We start from the raw sequence: 21,410 nt of genomic DNA, 5'->3' as shown, positions 1-21,410 counted from the left end.
TGTTCCCTAACATGCACAATCTTTAACATGCAGCAAGTCTTTTTTTTATCTCTGTACAATTTCTTTTTCTTTTTTATTATTTCTTATTAGTGAATCACCATGAGGGTACAGTTACAGCTTTACACATTTTCGTGCTTGTGTTTCCATCATACAATGTTCGGGAACCCATCCCTCCACCAGTGCCCATTCTCCATCTTCAATGAATCCAGTATCCCTCCCACCCCCGATCCCATCCCCCCCCCACCCCGCCTATGCGGCAGGGCATTCCCTTCTGTTCTCTCTCTCCTTTTGGGTGTTGTGGTTTGCAATAGGGGTATTGAGTGGCCATCGTGTTCAATCTATAGTCTACTTTCAGCACGCATCTCCCTTTCCGAGAGGGTACTCCAACCACATTTTACTTGGTGTTCCCTTCTCTATCTGAGCTAAAATGCAGCAAGTCTTATTGGTAAAGTCCCTTCTTACTGCAGGGTTAAGGCTCAGGGAATGTTATGATGATCGCACACATCCATTAGCTGAAAAACAGAAGTACGTCTCAGGATGGATGGATGGGAAGCAACTGAACTTCAACTGTCTGGTTTCATGTCCTGGTTCTGCTTGTTTTCACTTTGCTAAGTCACCTGCTCTTGACCTCCCAGTAGGGCAAGAGTTGTAAGATCAAATGAGAATCTTCCTGTGAAAAGTATTTTTGAAAAGCACAGTGGTTCAACCAAATATATCAATTTATTTTTGTTGGGATCAGTCCACACCATCTTCATCCCCATCAAAGCTGGCTGTGATGTCTAAAAAAATGTTTTTTATATTTTAAGATGCATCTCTCACTGAATAAATTATTCTACCATGAATAGTCCTTTTTGTTATGGGACACAAATAGAAGGAGCATCTAGAAAACTGGGAAATGGAAAGGACTGGAGCTTTAGTGGATGTGCTTAGAAACTCATTCTACTTGCTACTGGATAGTCATTTTACTTTTTAAAAGTTTTAGCCTTTTGTGAAGTGTAGGAAGTAGGTAGAAACAACTGCAATCTACTCACATTTATTCTACACATATTTTTGTACCCCATTGCAAACTGATCAAAAGCAATTGGATTCCCTGATTCTTAGAAATTCCTGTTAAATCATGGTAGCTTCCCACCAGCAGAGATAGAAGGGAATAACCTGCTTTTTGATCAACTTTAATACTATTATGAAAACAAATGTCAGGCCAAATTCCTCCATATGTCCAAATATTCCAGAGGAAAAAGTCACATAAATTCTCAGACAGCTATGTTAATATTAATTTGCTCATGCTTTGAAAAATAACAAAACATGGCATTAGAGACAACCGACCCCTTCTGGTCATGCTCTGCCAGTGAACACAGCTAAACTAAATTTCTTGACCTCCTTACAATCCAGTTGAGAACCCCTGACCATGCTTTGACCTGGCACATAAAAATCACAAGTCTTTAGCCCTTTACCTTCCCTGACTCTTTGTGGGCCCATGTTAACGATAGAGGCATTACAAACTGGAGATGTTAAAGCCAAAACGCCTCTCATCCTCTACTCAAACACGTATCTGTTTGAAAGAGAGCAGCCAAAAAAAGGAATACTTCACTTGGACTGAAAGGAAAATAAAATGAATTTGGGGTGAGGCTACTGAGATTTGGAGTTGTTTGCAATAGCAACAAATGTTAGTTACTTCGATTACTGCGAGCACCTTGTTCCAAAGTACACACCAACATTCTAATGGCAGCATCACACCTTACTGCAGTTAGCTCAGGCAGATGAGTCTCAGAAGAGAGGGAAATAGAAATCTCAGTTTCTCTGGCCCAACTGCATAGCAGCCTGATGGGCTTGCTGGGTTCTTGTTCTTGGTGCAGAACTAAAGGGACATGTACCATCTTTCTAGCTAATCAACCTATGGCATGAATGAAAGCACAAATTCTGACAAAATTTGTGCCAATTAAAAAAACCCGCTGGGGGCCAGAGCGATAGCACAGCGGGTAGGGCGTTTGCCTTGCACGCGGCCGACCCGGGTTCGATCCCCGGCATCCCATATGGTCCCCCAAGCACCGCCAGGAGTAATTCCTGAGTGCAAAGCCAGGAATAACCCCTGAGCATCGCTGGGTGTGACCCAAAAAGAAAAAAAAAACCCGCTAAACTTTTCTCGAGTAGCACCTGAATGTTTTTCCAGTTATCTTTGAGAATGGGCTTCAATGTAAAGTTCTTCCAATGGAACTAAATTGTTCTGGAATAGGCTTCTCGCAAGCACAGAAGGAAAGTTCAAATATTTGATTGCCAGTATGGCACAGTCTCTCAGACATTAATATAGATGTAAACTCTCATGCCAGACTCCTGTATTACTTAAAGTGTTAATTAAGCACCCTTAGGGTAAAGACCCAAGTCACTCACACAATGCCTATTTATTTTGAAGCATTTGAAAATTACAAACAATAGAACAAACTTCAAAATCATCACCATCATCCATTTTATTTATTTCTCTGCTCACTCTAAGCAAAGGATCATGGGGCCTATTCCTAAATGTAAGATGAGATCAATAAAATTAGCCATCTGTCCAAGGAAGGCTTTAAACTCAGGTTGTATTTAAGTATTATGTCTCCAATTGCCCAGATGTTACTGAAAAGTGCCTGCTGATACAACTCCTTTTGTTCAATGTAAACCATTAAGTGGCTAATATAAATTTATTGCACCAAGAAAAATAAATAGCATTAACATTGCATTAAATCTGATTCGGGATTTTGGGTGCTCTGTCAGCAAATACAAGTGTTAGAGTTAAATTGCTAAGGATTTGCAGAGTCAGACCAAGACTGAATCTTCAAGAGCTTTCAGAGAAGAGGGAAGGAAAAGACTGGAAATAAGACAAAAGCTCCAGAAATTGTACCCTGGGTTAGTCTGATTAGTTAAGGAAACAATAATTGCTATGATTATTAGTATATAATAATGTCCTATCTTTACATGATCACTTTAACTCTTTCAAAACACACTCTGTTTTATTCCTTTGATTCTGAAAATAAGCTGCTGGGGTTATCTGGGGTAAGTGGGGGCAGTTATGCAGCTGAGTAATTGGAAGAATCATTCATAGGAAAGAAAGAGCCTACAGACCTTCGTCTCTATCTTTCTATGTCACTGGTAGTGGCTCATGAATTATACCCATGGTCTGATTAATGAACAAGTCCAAACCATTTCTTAGCTCGCTCACTCTCTTCGAGGAGATTTCTACCAGTCACACATCAATCTAGATAGTTCTTTTTCCAGAACAATTGTTCCCCCTTTCCATGCCCTGCAAAACTTCCCCAAAGACAATTACCAAGAAAAATTATCTATTGCCCATCCATTTGAGGTACTCTTTCTCAAAGAAGACTGCAGCCTGGTAGCCAAATTTTCCAAATGCCGAATCAAAGAATGTTGTTGACCAAAGATTCTTTCTGACTTGTCAATTAATCTGTCGGGGGAAAAATTACAGCTTAATTCAAATAAAGTTATGTATTTAGCACATACACGGACGTGCTTTAAGTGGGGTAAAAAAGTACATGAAATCATAGTGATTGTGTTTAAAATGAAGCCTCAAACATACTCTCTCAGGCTTCCTGCCATCCAGATGAAGAAACCCCAGTGTCATATATATTATAATTTAACAATATATACTATCAGAGCTCTAATTCTCTTGATGATGTGCTCACATTCAGGCCTTCCTGCTCAGTCAGGGGAAACCAACCCCGGGAGAGATGCAGCTGCCTAGCTAGTGAGGCCTGGAAAGATGTGGGTGCAGGCATTGTCCATAAACAGCTTGGCTTGGCTCTTGGTTCGTGCTGCTGCAGTTTGCCTCTGTGTGCTGTTGTCTTTCCATGAACAGGGTGGGGAAATGAAGGTGGCTAGAAGAACCTACTCCAGGTAGATGTTCCTCACATGCTTTTAGGATACAAGTTCCAAATCCAACCTTCAAAAAACCTGCTGAAAGCCAGAGCACAGAATGAATTTAAGCTAAACTACAGATGTCCAGAGAAACCTTGGTTGCCGGCCATCCTGTGATAGCATGGGTGGAAGTGGAAACTAAAGGCCACACTCTCCTTGATAAGCTCCCCAAAGGTGAGCTGTGAACCACCAAGGCCTAATGTGCTGACTGAAAGGGAAGATGTCTGGGTTGCCCCCCAAGAATTCTAATTTAAGCAGAAGTTCAGGGTTTGCCAAAAAATTACACCTGCTTCTCAGCCAGGCCTTGAAAGTGCGCCCTCTGCTGACTCAATTTGTTATGATGGTTACTTCATTCCTCCTGTTGTCCTCAGTAGTAAGTCTCCTCCAAACCCTGGGATTCCTTAAGGAGGCAGATGTCCCCCAATTCCCTTTGGGAGGCTGAAGGCACTTGGAGAATGTCAGCCTCCTTCTTCTTCAAAATGGCAGCCCATAATCAAAGGACTCAAAGAATAGGTTTTAGGCGTAAAGGGATTTCTCTTCAAAGTACCACTAAGACTCTGTAGAATCCCTTCAACTGTTGTATCCCTGAAATAATTTTTTCCCATGTCAAAATAGAAGGTGCACTTTTAGTATCGACATTTTGGCATTCAGTGACTAAAACAAGTAGTGAAGTCTCAACCAGCTCAAAAGATTTTATATTTTATTATATTAAGACACCATCATTCATTTAGTCCTTTGAGAGAAATCACAGCCATTCCCACTAGGAGTGTGACCACAAATACAGGAGGCCTACAAATACAGGAGAGCCACAGGACAATATCACCTCAACCTCATCTTCGTGTCCTTCTCTGCCAGAAATCTAGCTATGCACCCCTGGACCAACTCTGAGCTACAGTAATCCATGAACAGATGGACAACTTCTCCCCAAAGAGTTTTAAGGTTATTAATCTCTGGGCTCAGGGACTAGAACAACCAAAAAAAAAAACCACTCATTTCCTTTCTATCCAAATTATTCTTCCATGAGAAAGAATTCTGAGACACATGTACTGTCTCATGTTACACTACATTTACCCCTGACCTTGAACTCTTTCTTTTTTTTTTCTTCTTTTTTGTTTGTGTGTTTGGTTGGTTTTTGGGCCACACCCACCAGTGCTTTGGGGTTACTACTGGCTCTGTACACACAGGGATCACTTATGGAGGAGCTTGGGGGAAACATATGAGGTTCTGGGGATTGAACTGCATGACTGCATTGCCAGGCAGTACAGCCTTGTATGCTGTACTATATCTCAGGCCTCTGGACTCTGAATCCCTTTGTCTCATGAAGAATCAAAGGTGGGATAAAGAGAAAAACAAAAGAGAGTGAAGAGAGGGAAGAGAGAGATAGAGAGAGAGAAGAGAGGAGTGAAAGATGAGAGAAAGAGATAGGAGACACTTTTTAGGGATTATATATGATATAATAGTCGTTAGTTAAAATGCCAGGTTGGTATTCAAGACTTCAAGTTTTTGTTGGTGGAAGTCTCTGTGAGTTGTTTCTACAGCTTAGTTTTCAAAGCACTTTCATATACTGTACAACAGAGTATTCTCTTAGATAATGTGACAGCACAAGAGTTGTCACCTCCTGATGCGTCCCAAGAATGTTCAGTACACTATGGTGAGTTCCTGACATGTTTTATTCCTTTTGTCATAAGTATTTTGTCATAAATATTTTTCTTTTATAGTTTATTTTATTATTTATTTTTGGTTTTTGGTTCACACCCAGCGATGCACAGGGGTTACTCCTGGCTCATGCACTCAGGAATTACTCCTGGCTGTGCTCGGGGGACCACATGGGATGCTGGGAATCGGACAAGGGTTGGCAGCATGCAAGGAAAATGCCCTACCTGCTGTGCTAATGCTCCAGCCCCCATCATAAGTATTTTTCATGCATTTATTTTCACAAGGACTAGAGCAATAGCAACAGCAAATAGAGCGTTTGCCTTGCACATGGCTGATCCAGGTTCAATTCTTCCATCCCTCTCGGAGAGCCCGGCAAGCTACCAAGAGTGTCCCGCCTGCACAGCAGAGCCTGGCAAGCTACGTGTGGCGTATTCGATATGCCAAAAACAGTAACAAGAAGTCTCACAATGGAGACGTTACTGGTGCCCGCTCAAGCAAATCGATGAACAATGGGATGACAGTGCTACAGTGTATACATATATATGTATATATATATACATATATATACATAAAACAAAGGTAGGAAGACTGATGGGATGAAAGATCAGAGGAAAGGACTCCTGTCACAGTGCCTAACTGCACAGGACATTGGTAACTAAAAGCTCAGAAGATATATTCATCCATGTCTCCATCACCTATCACCTATATCTATATCGATTCCTGGTGTCCCCGAGAAACAAATCCCCAAGAAGACAATCATTGTGTTGGATAGTTGAAAAAGAAGAGGGAGGGCTGGAGAGTCAGTACAGTGGGTAAGGTACTTGCCTCGCAAGAGGCCAATCAAAGTACAAGTCCTGGCATTCCATATGGTCTCCTGAACCTTGCCAGGAGTGGCTCCTGACTGCAGAGTCAGGAGTAAGCCCTGAGCACAGCAGCATGTGGGCTCCCCAGAAAGCGAGGGGATGAATCCTCTAAATTATACACATTGGGAAGGGCCCTCCGATGAGAACTCTAAGCAAGAAGTGAGGGTATAAGCAGTCCCTGTGAGCACAGGTTATTTGGGGTGTCGAGGGGAACAGACTAAGATGACCCTTAGCCAGTCTCACACTCACAGCTGCAGCAGATACCACCTAGGACACAGGTAGTCCCCACCGCCAATCATCAACTTATGTGACCCACGAGCTAACTCTGCTTTTCCAGGCTTTTGTTTTTCTTTCTGAATTCACCTGCATCTTCATTTCAGTCCAATTTAGCTGGGGGAGAAATGCTGAAGTGATGGAAAGGAAAAGATTAGGGATCTAGATCTCCCTTAGGGTAACTATGGAGTCCCTGGTCCTTGATAAACCTTGACCTCTGAACTCTAACCTGACCTTTTCCCAATGACCCTGGAATCTCAGACTAACTGGAAAAGGCAGACAGGAAGATAAGTTCTTCCTACAGTGCCATTCTGTGCCAGAGAGAATTAATGCCAAGCATCACCAGTCTGCCCACAACAACATGCGTGTGTACAGATATCTCTGTATTTTCCCTTTCTCTTCTTTCCCACCCACACCTGCATCACAACTATCCCTTCGGTCCTTTCTGGAGTGAGGGGCAGTGCTCTGGGTAGTAGCTCTGGTAGTAGTAGCTCCGGTGTAGCTTTGAATTTAAATTGAACAAGTCACTTAATCCCATTGGGCACAGTTGTAACCTGAGGACTTTCCCCTTCCTTCTGGGTTTATAATTCAAATTTGCAATTTGAAAAGGCTACACAAAACAAATTGAATGTCAACCCTAGAAAGACTTGGAAAAATGACAGGATCCTATTCTCCACCAATCTTCAGATGCCCCCGTTTCTTCCTTCAAATATAGGAATTTCTCTGACCCTCACAAGCCTTATTTCCTTTTCCTTTTATTTTTAAAAAAATATAGGGCTGGAGTGATAGCATAGTGGGTAGGGTGTTTGCCTTGCACGTGGCCGACCTGGGTTCAATTCCCAGCATCCCATATGGTCCCCCGAGCACTGTCAGGAGTGATTCCTGAGTGCAAAGCCAGGAGTAACCCCTGAGCATCGCCCGGTGCTACCCAAAAAGCAATATGTATATATATATATACATATATATATATATATATATATATATGTATATATATATATACATATATATCTTTTACAAAGCTGTTCATGATTGGATTTCAGTCATACAGAATTCTAACATCCATCCCTCCACCAGTGTACATTTCCCAGTACCGAGTGTCCCCAGTTTCCCTCCCACCACCCCTCACCCCTGCCTGCCTTTATAGCATGCATTTTTCTTATTTTTTTTTCTCTCTCTCTCCTTTTGGGCATTGGACCCTCACAAGCCTTAGATCTCAAGCACCCTAGGAGAGGGAGCAAGGGCATTTTCCCTGGAAAGATACACCCACTGATTCCTGTGAATGCATAGACAGTAGCTTCCAGAACTCCATCTTGGTATTATTCACACTCCATTATCTTTGGAGACCTGGACATAATCCCCTGTGCAAATATTTGTTTAGCTCCTGTTAGCCTGGCTTTGTCCCCTAGGAAGTTCCTGTTAAGCCAGGAATTTGTTTCTGGTTCTGACTCTCAGAGCCTGGCTTTGAGTTCCACCATTCTAAATTGTGTGAGTTGTCAGAGACTGTTCCTTTTGCCAAGACACCGTATTCACGTCAATTAAGCAGGGGTGCTAATAGTTCTCCTGGATGTGAGGCTGATTGAATTAGACAGAACACTTCAGGTTCTTTGGACAGTGCAGTAAGAACTTAATTGATGCTAGTGATTATTTAATTTGCCTTAACTTGAAACTGTTTTTTTGGGGGGTCTTGGCAAACAAAGAGGTTCATTTATTAATTATCATTAATACTCACTGGCAGGAAATGAGCTATTTTAGGGAGGAAGGAAAAGTTGCTCTGTTGAAACCAAATTAGATACTAAATTGAAGGTGCTATTTGGTAGTTGGTTTTTCACCTGAGATAAGGAGAAGTGGGATTTTTTTTAGATGATTTTGAATCTAAGACTCCTCCATTCAAGCTGTACATGTCAAAAGTAGTTTTAGGAGTGTGGGAAGATCGACAGAGTTGTTCAAATAAAACAGAACTATGCTAACTCGCCTGTGTACTACCTTCAAAGTTTGCTGTGCACAAATCAATTTCTACTGAAAAAAACAGGTACAAAGAAATTCCCATATGGCTACTAGCAGGATTTGCTGGTGTCTGGGGAAGATTATAAATTAGCTGGTTGCTGTTCACATCAGAGCCAAGCAGGGCACATTCAGTTTTTAATCTAGAACAATTTTCCGGATCAAATACTGGTCTTTCCAAGGGATGTAAATGAGCCCAGGAGGAAATTTTACCCTGAAGTTTATGAAGTAGCTGTCATTTTAATCTGAGCAGCTTCCCAACCTGAACGCCAATGTCTGGTTAAAATTATAAAATAATGAGCAACTCTTCTTGGCTGAACTTAGTCCAAACAATACTTTGACTGTTTCAAATTGAGTATATTTAATATACCAAGATATTGAAATGGTAGAATTTCCACTATCAAAACCCTATCTTTGCTTCAAGTGAAACCAGAGGCAAAGCTTGCTTTCAAGCCCATGTTCTCCCTTGGCCATGTATGTCTCTCTCTCCCCTCATGTCTTTCTACGTAACTTACATTCAATAAAAACTATGTCGCTTCAGGGCAGGAGTGACAGCACAGCGGGTAGGGCATTTGCCTTGCACTCAGCCAACCTGGGTTCGATTCCGAGCATCCCATATGGTCCCCTGAGCACCGCCAGGAGTGGTTTCTGAGTGTCTGAGTGCAGAGCCAAGAGGTGTGACAAAAAAAAAAAAACTATCTCACTTCCCTCCTGAAATTCTTTCTGCAAGGAAAGTCGAAGGATCCCAAACATTCATGCTGAGGTTAGGATTGATTTTCCTTCCCTGAGAAGAGCCAATTCTTCGCTCTAGACTGAGTCAACTGCTCCCCATGAACTCAGGTGGCAGGGAGCATCTCCTACACTGTGTAGAACAAGTAGGCTTCAGGCATAGCTTGATGGTGGCCCCAGGGGGCTAGAGAACGTGAGGCACCTCGGGGCTAGGGGAACGTGAGCATTTGTGCCATGCCATGTTGGTGCTCAGAGCAGATGTATCAGTCCAGACCCAAGCTGGGATATCCCTGGGTGGCCTAAGTGGATGAAGCAGAGGTGAGAGGTGGAAGAACTCTTTTCTTGAGGCTACCTCCCTTGTTCCTCTCTCTACTGAACCTCTGGCAACACAAGGGATCTAACCTTGATTGGCCACATGCAAGGCAAGAGCCCTACTGTCTGCACTATTGCTTTAGCCCAGAAAATAAAATGTTATTAAGAAAATCCTAGTTAGGGACTGGATTTATAGCACTAGTATAGCACAATAGTATACCACTAGTATAGCAAGTGGGGCACTTGTCTTGCACATGCCTACCCTGAGTTCAATCGTGGGAACCCTACATGATTTCCCGAGTGCTGCCAGGAGTGCTCCCCTACACCCAAAAGATGAAGAAAGTACTAAGTAAATCATCATAAAGAAACACTGGATACTCTGAGGCCAAGGAGGTGCTGGTAAAAAGAATAGGGTGTCAGTTGAGCTCTAACCAGTACTACACAAAGGTCAAATCCTTATTACCCCAATTGCAAAGATCTTCATGTCTTTTAAATAGAGGGAAATGTTCTCTTAGAGCAGAAAAAAATGGTCATAGGAGGAGAGAGGGCTTCATCTCAACACCAAAAGAGGAAACCAGCCTTCAGGATGGGATTCTGTTGGGGCACAAGGACACTGTCTGCAGGAGCTCCAGGCTACATGCTGGGAAAAGTTTCCTTTCCGAAGGAAACATCAGCCCAAGGCCTCCAGAAATACCATCATCAGCTCTCCAGGGAATGTGTAAAGGGCCTATGCATTGCAGGCAAATGACCATGAAAAGCAAAGCAAAGAAAAGAGAAGCCTGGAGGAATGGTACTCAGGCTTATGGACCCACCTTGCAAGTATAGGGAGCTGAATTCAAATCCCTGATGTCCTACATGCACCAGCCCTAGCACTGCAAGGGATGTCCATCTGCACCTCAGCAGGTGTGTGTCAGCATTGTAAAAGGGGACTTGGCTCCAGATAAGCACAGCAACTAAAGAACAGTAAATACTACTGGAGGAAGTGTGAATCCCCTAGCAATGAGCACAGCTGTGACCCCCCTGGGAGTACCACAACCATGATTTGTGCCCCAGTGAGGAGTGCAAACCTGTGCATGAGCACCACAAATTCGGCAAGTGCAGTGACTGAGTGTGCGAGCACCAAAGTGCAGTTCCCAGGAAGCACCATGGCCAGATGAAATACAACCTCTGTCACTGCAATTACATTGATAATGATGGGAAGGGGAGAGAATAAAGTAATAAATTAATAGAGAAAAAATTTAAAACCAAAGGAGACCAACAGGCACAATCATGTCCTGAATATCGGAAGAGAATTCTAGAGAAACTAAGTAGAAAATACTTTTAAGAGACTTACAATGACAGGAAACATAGTGGAGACTACATAAATATGGTTCTGAAAAATTATTTTTTAAGACATTCTACTTAAAGGGATTTAATCAGTGCTTAATTTTAAAAATTATTTAATCAGTTCATCACAAAGAGAGAGAGAAAGAGAGAAAGAGAATTACAGGCTGATGTCCTTGATGAAAGCAGATGCAAAGATCCTCAACAAAATATTAGCAAATAGAATCCAACAATTCATCCAAAATCCATATACCATGACCAAGTAGGATTCATCCCAGGGATGCAAGGATGGTTTAACATAAGCAAGTCAATACACAATATCAATAAAAGAAAAAATAAAATCATATGATCATGTTAATATATTTAGAGAAAGCATTTGGGAAGATCTGGCACCCATTCATGACAAAAACTCAACAAAAATAGGAATTGAATTCCTCAATATAGTCAAAGCCATTTACCACAAGCCCACAGCAAACATTATACTCAATGAAAAAAACTAAAAGCCCCTTCCCTCCAAGATCAGACAAAGTTGCCCAGTCTCACCACTTCTATCCAATATAGTATTGGAAGTACTTGCCATAGCAACTAGGCAAGAAAAATATATCAAGGGCATCCAGATAGGAAAGGAAGAAGTCAAGTTCTCACTTTTTTTTTTTTTTGCTTTTTGGGTCACACCCAGCGATGCTCAGGGGTTACTCCTGGCTTTGCACTCAGGAATTACTCCTGGCGGTGCTTGGGGGACCATATGGGATGCCGGGGATCGAACCCGGGTCGGCCGCGTGCAAGGCAAACGCCCTACCCGCTGTGCTATCGCTCCGGCCCCAAGTTCTCACTATTTGTGGATAACACAATGCTGTATTTAGGAAATCCTAAAGACTCTACCAAAAAAATAAATCCCTATAAACAATACATTTGTATAGTAAAGTGAGAGGAAGTGAAATTAATATTGTGCCTTAGAAAAAAATAACTTGGAATCAGCTTAACTCAAGAAGGTGAAAGACCTATGAAAGAAAACTACAAAATAACTACTTCAGAAATAAAGAGGACATGAGGAAATGGAAACACATCCCCTGCTAATTATGTTTAAGAATTAATATAATTAAAATGGCAATATTTCTCAAAGTATTGTACAGATTCAATTCAGTCTCTATATAAGAAAACCCATGACATTTTCCAAATAAATAAATCAAATACTCTTGAAATTCATATAGAACAATGACACTGCCCTCCCCACCCCTACCCCCTAATAGCTAATGCAATCCTTAAGAAAAAGAAGATGATGTGAGGTATCACTTTCCCCAACTTCAACTGCACTAAAAAATGGTAGTAATTAAAACAACCTGGCATTGGAATAAAGACAAACCCTCAGATCAATAGAATAGAGTTTCATACCCTGAGATAGAACTTCAGGTATATGATCAGTTAATCTTTGATAAAGGAGCAAAAAATAAGAAGTGAAACAAGGAAAGTTTCCTCAACAAGTGGTGCTGGGAAAACTGGTCAGCCACATATATATATATATAAAAAAAAAAAGAACTCATACCTCTTTCTAACGACATGCATAAAAGTCAAAGCGAAATGGATTAAAGACCTTGATAGCAGATATGAATCCATAAGGCACATAGAGGAAAACATAAGCAGAACTCTCCATGATATTGAAGCTAAAGGCATCTTCAAGGATAAAACAACACTGGCCAAGTAAGTGGAAGCAAAGATAAACAAATGGGACTACATTAAACTAAGAAGCTTCTGCACTTCAAAGGAAATGATAACCAGGATAAAAGGACAGCCTACAAAGTGGAAGAAATTATTCAGCTAACACCCATCTGATAAGGGGTTAATATCCAAGATCTATAAAGCACTGAAAGAAACTTTATAGGAAAAGAAAAAGAAAATCAACCCCAGCAAAAAATGTGGAGAAGAGACCAACAGAAATTTCTTCAAAAAATAAATACAAATTGTCAAAATGCACATAAAAATAATCCTCTACATCATTAACTATCAGGGAGATGCAAATAAAAACAACAATGGGATGTTATCTTACACCACAGAGACTGGCACACATTCAAAAGAACAACCAGTGCTGGTGCAGATGCAGGAAGATAGGGACTCTCATTCACTGCTGGTGGGAATGTTGACTGGCCAAGGCTTATTGAAAAACATATGTATATTCCTCAAAAAGCTAAATATTGAACTTTCATACAACCCAGCAATACCGCCCCTGGGTATATGCCCTGGGGGCCCAACAAAACACAATGCAGAAAAGTCATCTATACCTCTTCCTATGTTCATTGCACCATGAATTCACAATGGCCAGAATCTGGAAACATCTCAAGTGCCTGAGAAAAGATGAGTGGATAAAGAAACATCTACACAATGGAATACTATACAGCCATTAGGGGGAAATGCTTTGCTTGCACATGTATGGACATGGGAGTATCATGATGAGACAAATGAGTCAGAGGGAGAGACACAGACATAGAAAGCTTGCATTCGTTTGTGGGGTTAAAAAATATATAGATAGTATAAGAATAATACCCAAAACAATAGAAACAAGGACCAAAAGAAGAGAGAAAAGGAGAGGAGAGGAGAGAAAGAGAGAGAGAGAGAGAGAGAGAGAGAGTGTCTCAGTATCTCTCAAAGAGGAAGGGTGGATGAGAAGATTGGGGAACTAGAGACACTGCTGGTAGGAAATACAGAATGGTGAAGGATGGATGTTGGAATATTGTATGATTGAAACTCAGTCATGAACAACTTTGTAACTATGTACCTCATGGTGATTTAATTAAAAGACACTTTAAAGAATTAGTTACAACTGCACTGTTGAGGTGGTTTGATGTGAATAAACCTGCAGAATGCCTTTGGTCTGATGTTAGATTAACTGGGGAAGTTAGAATGAAGTCCTTCACTGAAATCTTTGAGGGTGTGTGTATGTGAGTGTGTAAGAAAAAAACAATTTAAAATACTATTAGACTGAACAGCCGCTGCTATCTCCAAACTGAATTGGACTACAGAAATAGGAATGCCTCATAATTTAAGTGTGCAGAAGAGTATGATAAAGATGCTCAATTTCAAGGCAGGCAGCAAGGGTTAGGTGCAGAGACAGTCCAGAGAGAGAGAGAGAGAGAGAGAGAGAGAGAGAGAGAGAGAGAGAGAGAGAGAGAGAGGAAGTGGTGCACAGAACTGAAAGGCAACAAGGCCTATTCCCAAATGGAGAAAGTGAGTGAGTCACACACACACACACACACACACACACACACACACACACACACAGAATCTCCAGGAACCAAATATGTAAGCAGCCACATGGGAACCTGCAAGATTATTTTCTCTGCCCCTGATACATTTTCCCTGATTTGTCTCTTCCTTATAGAAACATTATTTGTGAAGACAAAACTGTGCTTTCTGCAGACTTTTGCAGATTGCATTCAAATAAAATTATATTGTTTTCCATTGTTCATAAAATATAATTAATCCCATAAGTCAACTTTGCTTACAAAGTAAACTAAGAAAAAACAGATTCCACCCCCTCCCCACCCCAGTTCTAAATATAGTGGGAGCAAAGAAGAAAAACTGTTGTTTGGGAAACAATGTGTAGAACTTCATTATTTAGAATGTGCTCCTTTGAGTCGCGGCACGCGCACAGGCCAAATCAAAGCGGACAAAAAAGACACCAAGCCATTCTACCTGCATAGCTAGAAGAAATGCAAGTTGTTGCCTTCAAGCTCTCTCCAACTCCCTTTAAGAGCCTATGACGCCAACACACCTTAGTTTTAAATCTGAGCCAAGGCAGGAGTTCAACACAGGAAGAGACAGGGGAAAATTAACCCGTTGGGCGCTCCTTTCCGAGAACACGGCCCCTGCGTGGCAGGGGATGGAAACAGCGGCGGCTCTACAGCCTCCCAGGGCGCGTGGGCTGGCGCGCGCGTGGGGAAAGGGGCGCACCCGGGCCGCTCGTCAGACTGCACAGGGAAAGGGCTTGGCTCTGGACAACTCGCAGCAAGATGCCACCGACCCGGGAGCAACGGCAGGACTTCTCTGCACAGTTGCAGTTCTCGGGGAATCCAGACAGCGCGATCGCACCCCAACTCCCAGTTCTCTGAGCTCCAAGACAAAAGCCCTCCGCCCCCAGGGGGTCTGGAACATCCTTGGGGGAACAGGCAAATACCCCCCGGACCTTCCGGGCTGCAGAAACTGGGAAGCTCGGGCCAGCGAGGAACCCAGTTAAGCCCTCGCCAGCCAGGGGTGGTGGAAGAGAGAGAGGGAGAGAGAGGAGAGACAGAGGGAGGGAGGGAGAGGCGAGAGGGCGCCGGCTCGGCGGTCTCGCAGGCCACCCGGACCCGGGCGCTCGGGACTGGCACCCCTGGCCCGCCGAGCGCTTTACCTGATCTTCCGAGCGCTTCTCCGAACCACACGGCGCCGGGGCCGCCGGCCAGGAGGGGCAAGAGCCGGAGCCAGACGCCTCGGATTATTTCCATCTCACCACGGGCGCCCGCAAAGTTTCTGCAAGTCCCGGGTGCGCGGGCAAAGGGCGTCTCCCTGGGGGGACGCGGGGGGGATGTGGGGTAGGGTGGAGACACCCGGGGGTCCCCTGCCCGGGATGGAGGGCGGGATGCGGAGGGCCCCGGAGCTCGCGCGGTGCAGGAGTCCGAGGAGGTGGAACAGCTGCGGGGAGTGGAGCCCGCCGCTAGCAGCAGGGTTTTTTCTCTTTTGCTGGGGGGGCGGGCCGACGGGGAGGGACCCGAGGAGGGAGGGAGGCTCGACCCGACCAGGGATGGAATTACAATCGGGTGCAAGTGAGAGGGGGCAGACCCGGAGACAATTTACTCTTCGCCTTTTTCCGGGCACACCGCCCGCCCCTCCTTCTAACGCCCCCCGGCTGCGTCCTTCTCTCGAGGACGACCTGGTTGGGCGGGGGTGAGGGCAGAATGGGGGTGGGGAAGACATCCTGGGGGGCCGGGGCGGGAGGGGGGCGGCGGACGGCTTCAATCCCCAGGAGTTAGGTGATAGCAAGTCCCGGACCTTAGGTAGGGGGACCCTGAAATCTAGTACATGCCCTGTATATGCCCTCTTACAGCCGTCCGAACCCCTCTAGGTGGCTGCCACCTAGCTGGGGGATGGAGGCATTTCCCCCAGCACCCCCAAACGCTTGCAATACCAAAGGTCAGTCTAACACACTTGAGAAAAAGCGCGGCCAGAGTGGGAGGGTCGGATTTGCAAGTGGGGGAGGGTGAGAAGAGCCAGCCGGTTGGCCGACTGGGGTGCTAAGAGGATCAGGGTGCTAAGGGATTTCAGGCGCGCAGATGGGGAGCTGAGAGGTGGCCACTCAGGTGCTCGCGCCCAGGGGAGATTAGGGCAGGGCGCGAAGGAGGCCGCCACCCACTCTCCCCCCCCCCACACAACTCGAGACCCTCCAGGGGTCGAGAGGAAACTCCAGGTTGATCCCGGACCTCCCAGCCTGAAGGCGCAGAGGACCCCACTGGCTGGGGGAGGGAGGGAGTGTCCCAAACACGGATCCGGGTTCCCAGAAAACGGTTCCCCAGCCTAGAAAAGGACCGTCCGGGCCTCGGGAATTGGCTGCCCGAGAGAACTTAGTTAAAAGGTTCCTTTCCGCCCGGTTTCCCGCTGGCCCTGGGCCTTTAGTCCCCTTGCATACATACTATTGTGCTGATCTTAAAGCTGGCGGGGAGAGAGCAGATAGAATAAATAAACCTGGGAAGAAACAGCCCTCCGATGACTGGGGAAAGATCAAAGGCGCTAGGAAGTGCCCAACAGATGGAAGCTGCGGGGTGCAAGGGCTGAGAGGTCCCCATCTCACAGCATAACTGGGGTGCAGTGAACGTCTTGGCGGATCTTCTTACCTTCGGTTTGGGAAGAGACATGCGGAGTGATAATACCCCTCCTCACCCCCCACCGAAGATTCCTACTCCTCTTTTAGGAATTAATTACCCCCCTGCTGGAAGGTCTGCCAGGAGCCCAATCTTGTTAGTAAAACTAAGGATGAGCAAGCCCTCTCCTGTGGAGGAGCTGTGGGACCAAAGCTTGTCCTCGCACATGAAATTTGGGCAGAAAAGTCCCGACAGAAGGCCCTGTTCTTGCCAAGATCCTGGAAACGAGATAGGAAAGTGCCCAGGGTTGTTTGCTGGTCTCCAAGTGCCAGAATGTGAGCCCTGGGGATGATCAGCGTTACTCCAGTCTATCTCCAGCGCAAGGAGCCATCTGCTTGTCTTGTCCCTGCGTCAGTTACTTCTGGCCTTCTCCTGTGAGAGAGCACCCCTACTCCCCACCTTCCCAGGCAGCAATCTGTGTGGGACAGTGTTCTCTCCTATCAGGCCTAAGCAAAGGCAGCAGGACCCAGCTAGGGTTGCCATGGAAATACATCCCCAGTGGGTCCCATTCTTTCCCATCTAAAAATGGCTCCCCAGCACTTGGAAAGAATACTATTACTATTGTTGACTGGCGTATGTGTATGTATAGCACCTTCTACCTACCTGATCTTCTTGGAAGTGCTCTGTAGTCTCAGGAGTGACCACACCACATAAGACTTGGTATCAATGGTATTGGTATCCTCCCTTCCTCCTCAGATGAAGAAATCAACACACAGAAACGTGAAGTCTTACTCAAAGTTTTAAAAGGTCCCAAGATGCAAAGCTTTGCTGAAACCTGAGGTGCCAGTGGGAGAAGAGTGCAGGCTTCGAAGGCGGAAAGCAGAGCGAGCTAGGGACGGGAATCCTAAGGTCTGGGTACTGCAACTTTGGATATTTTGGTAAAATGAAGGAGCTGGATGAAATCATCATTGAATTTCAGGTTTGGCTTTCCCCTAATTATCTAATAAAATGGCACCAGCTAATCCAAATAAACTATAACTGCTCTGAGGGTGCCTTTAAAAATATGTGTGCAGGGGCTGGAGAGATAGCACAGCGGGTAGGGTGTTTGCCTTGCACACGGCCGACCCGGGTTTGATCCCCGGCATCCCATATGGTCCCCCAAGCACTGCCAGGAGTAATTTCTGAGTGCAAAGCCAGGAGTAACCCCTGAGCATCGCTGGGTGTGACCCCAAAAGAAAAAAAATATGTGTGCAAATTGTTGCAAATGTTGCAAGCTTCCATTTCCTACATGTGCCCCCACAACCCCTCATCCCCAGACTTTCACCCTCTCCTCCTTTGCCAATGGCCATTGGTGGTTTGGGTCTTCAGAGACTTCTCTTGCTTCTTCCTTGTAGGGATCACCTCTGAATATGTTATTCTGATTTACCTCAGAGGGCATCCAAATGCTCTGAATCCTCCTTGGGAGGGCCCTTGAGATAAGTCCTATCTTCTTTAGCAGAGGTGGGGAGGGACAACATCCTGTGATGCTCTAGAGTTACTCCTGGTTCTGTACTTAGGGATCGCTCCTGGCAGTGCTCGAGACCTTATGGGATGCTGGGTATCAAACCAGGAGAGCCAAGAAAGGCAAGTGCCCTCCTGGCTGATCTATCCTCCCGTTCAGTCCTTGCTTTTTGAAATTTGCTTATTAAAAATCTAGGCCGGGAGTTGAACTGAGCTCATTCTCTCCCTTTGCTTGTCATGTCACATCCCCAAGGTTCCCTCTCTCTCCAGTTTGACAACCAGTTTATGAAACTTGTAAATCTGACTAAAGAAAAAAAATGGAACACTTGCCTTTCACGCTCTTCCTGCCTTTGGGGAGGAGGAGAACTAAAGAGGGCAGAGAGGCATTGAATGTTTCATTTAAAGAAATCTGTTCAAAATCACTTGAGGTCTAAACTCAATTAATAAGGTCAGCAGCCACACAATGACCTGCCTGCTTTGCCAATATCATGGAAGAAGAGTCTGACCTCTGCCCCAGGAAATGGATTTGCAGTGGTTGGAAGTAAAGACAAACTTACCGATTGTAGGGTGTTTGGAAAGTCCCTACAAGGGAGGAAGAAAAAAACAGCATCAAAGAATCGACTATAGATATATTTTTGGAATAGGTGACATGTACATATAAAATTGGAAATGTACACTAGAGTGTCCAGAGAAAAATGTTTCTTTTTCACCTTTCTTCTCTCAGAAGCAGTCATTATTACACATTTCTTATACATACTTTTAAAATTTTGTTGGTAGTTTTTGGGTCATACCCTGAGATTCTCAGGGGTTACTCCTGGCTCTGACCTCAGAAATTACTCTGGTGGTGCTCAAAGGATCATACAGGATTCTAGGGGTCAAACCTGAGTTGGACGCAAGCAAAGCAAATTTCTTACCTGCTATACTATTTCTCCAGCCCCCATTTCTTATATATTCTTCTGAAAGTAATCTAGAATCATAAAAGCCAATATATATGTATATATTTAAAACAAATAGAAGCTTCTTGTACATGCTTCCAGCCTGAAAACCTTCCCAAATCAGCAGGTACAGATAAGCCTCCCTCTTACTAACCACTGAATAATATCTTACTGTGCGCTGTATGACTACATATTCTTTCTTTGGTTATTTACAATTTCGTTGTTACAGACAGACAACACTGTAATAAATGACCTTATCTGTAGAATCGCTTGTGTGTGTTTGTAATAGACTATAAGGCACATTTTCTAGATTAGCCATTGCACAGTCAAAAATTAAATTACTTTTCATTTTGTTGGGGCTTCTTATTTGTTTTTATTGTTATGGAAGTCACTCCTGGCAGTGCTCAGGGACCACCAGAAATACTCCCTCTTGTACTGAGCCATGATAGTGTAACAGGTATTGAATCCTGGACCTCACACCAGCAAGACATGTACCCTACCACTTGAGCTGCCTCTGTGGATCCTATAATACAACTTTTGATACCCAGCGTATAATCAAAGTATCCAAGTGAGAAGTGTACCACAGCAAAGCACACTTGCATAACACCACTCAAATAAAAAACTAGAACCTGAAGCCAGAGCGATAGCACAGCGGGTAGGGTGCTTGCCTTGCACACGGCCGACCTGGGTTCAATCCCTGGCATCCCATATGGTCTCCCCAGCACCGCCAGGAATAATTCTTGTGTACATGAGCCAGGAGTATTCCCTGTGCATCGCCAGGTGTGACCCAAAGAGCAAGGAAAAAAAAAAGAACTAGAACCTTACCCATTCCACACATCATCCTTCCTCATGCTTCCTCCTAGATAGACATTTTTTTGAAGAACAAGTACAGTTCAAACCTAGTCATTTTTAGTTAAATTACAGAGTAGAAACAGATGAGTAAAAATATAATTTGTAGTCACTCCCAATATGAAAGAAGCATTAGCTCAGATTTGATCCCATCATGTGTAAAATACTATCGAGAACAAAAAGACTATAGAAAACAAAAATACACTGATTCTCTACAGTCAAGACTTCAGATTTGTTGAGAGAAAGAAGCTGCATGGCTAACAGTTCCAGAAGGCAGAACAAAGAAAGCATCGAGTGCAAGCAACATGTTGTTGCATCAAGAGGAAGAATTTGCATGAAAATGATAATCATATGTAGTGTGCTATAAACTATAGACATTAAAGTCACAAATGTTTTAATCATGTTATGTATGTATCCACACACATATATAGTTATATATAGTTTTATGTATATATATTTAAATCATGTTTATATATGTATTCACACATACAGTTATATAGATATGTGTGTGCCAATGATAAGAGTTAGAGTTACCAGGGTAAAATATTCCCAGATTTTCCCTTTCTTCTGCATGCATATCTATATATCTAGAAGCTTCCGTTACAAGTGATTGGGAAAGGGGTAGAGATATACTAAAACAGGTAGGCACTTGCCTCGCATGCAGCTGACCCCTGTTTGATCCCCAGCATCTTATATGGTGCCCAGAGTGCTCCTAGACATGATCCCTGAGCACAGAGCCAGGAGTTAAACCTAAACACTGCTGGGTGTGCCACCCCCCCTCAAAAAAAAGAAACAGCAAATAAATAACCTTGGTTCACCAGTCTTTTATTTAACCAATAACCACAATAGTGGAAAATATGATGATTTGTGTATAATCCTTTGATTCCAAAAATCACTGGAGAACAATAAATGAGGGAAGTTATAAGAGGTTTTTTCCAGGTTATATGTACTCTTCTGAATTTATTATTCACAAAAGAAGGATAGGGGGCACAATAATACTGTGCCTGTTAACATAGGGAACAATTAATTTATTACCTAATTTAGCTTTCCCATAGGCTGTCAGCTCCAAGATGACAGCAGACAAAGGATATGGGATTGATAGAGACTTGGGAAGGAGACTATGGTGGTAGGCAAGTTTCAGACTGTGAACTACCCATTGTTTGTAATAGCAAAATCACAGAAGCAGTAAGTGTTTCATGAGAGGAGAAACAAGTGAGGTGTAGGTAGACTGC

General features: G+C 43.8%; 1 protein-coding gene across 1 annotated transcript in view; it reads right to left on the bottom strand.

Annotated features, from left to right (window-relative positions):
* Window positions 1–15,721, bottom strand: part of EGFLAM (EGF like, fibronectin type III and laminin G domains) — a 188,323-nt gene extending 172,602 nt beyond the window's left edge. Inside the window, exon 1 of the mRNA XM_055139954.1 lies at window positions 15,451–15,721. Coding sequence (XP_054995929.1) covers window positions 15,451–15,544 — 94 coding nt within the window. The 5' untranslated portion in view covers window positions 15,545–15,721. The remainder of the gene's footprint in view (window positions 1–15,450) is intronic.
* Window positions 15,722–21,410: the final 5,689 nt, after the last annotated feature.

Source organism: Sorex araneus, chromosome 1 (genome assembly GCF_027595985.1).
Source record: "Sorex araneus isolate mSorAra2 chromosome 1, mSorAra2.pri, whole genome shotgun sequence".
In the NCBI taxonomy this organism is placed as follows: Eukaryota; Metazoa; Chordata; class Mammalia; order Eulipotyphla; family Soricidae; genus Sorex; species Sorex araneus.
The sequence above is the reverse complement of the archived record's forward strand: the minus strand, read 5'-3'. Positions and strand labels throughout refer to the sequence as shown.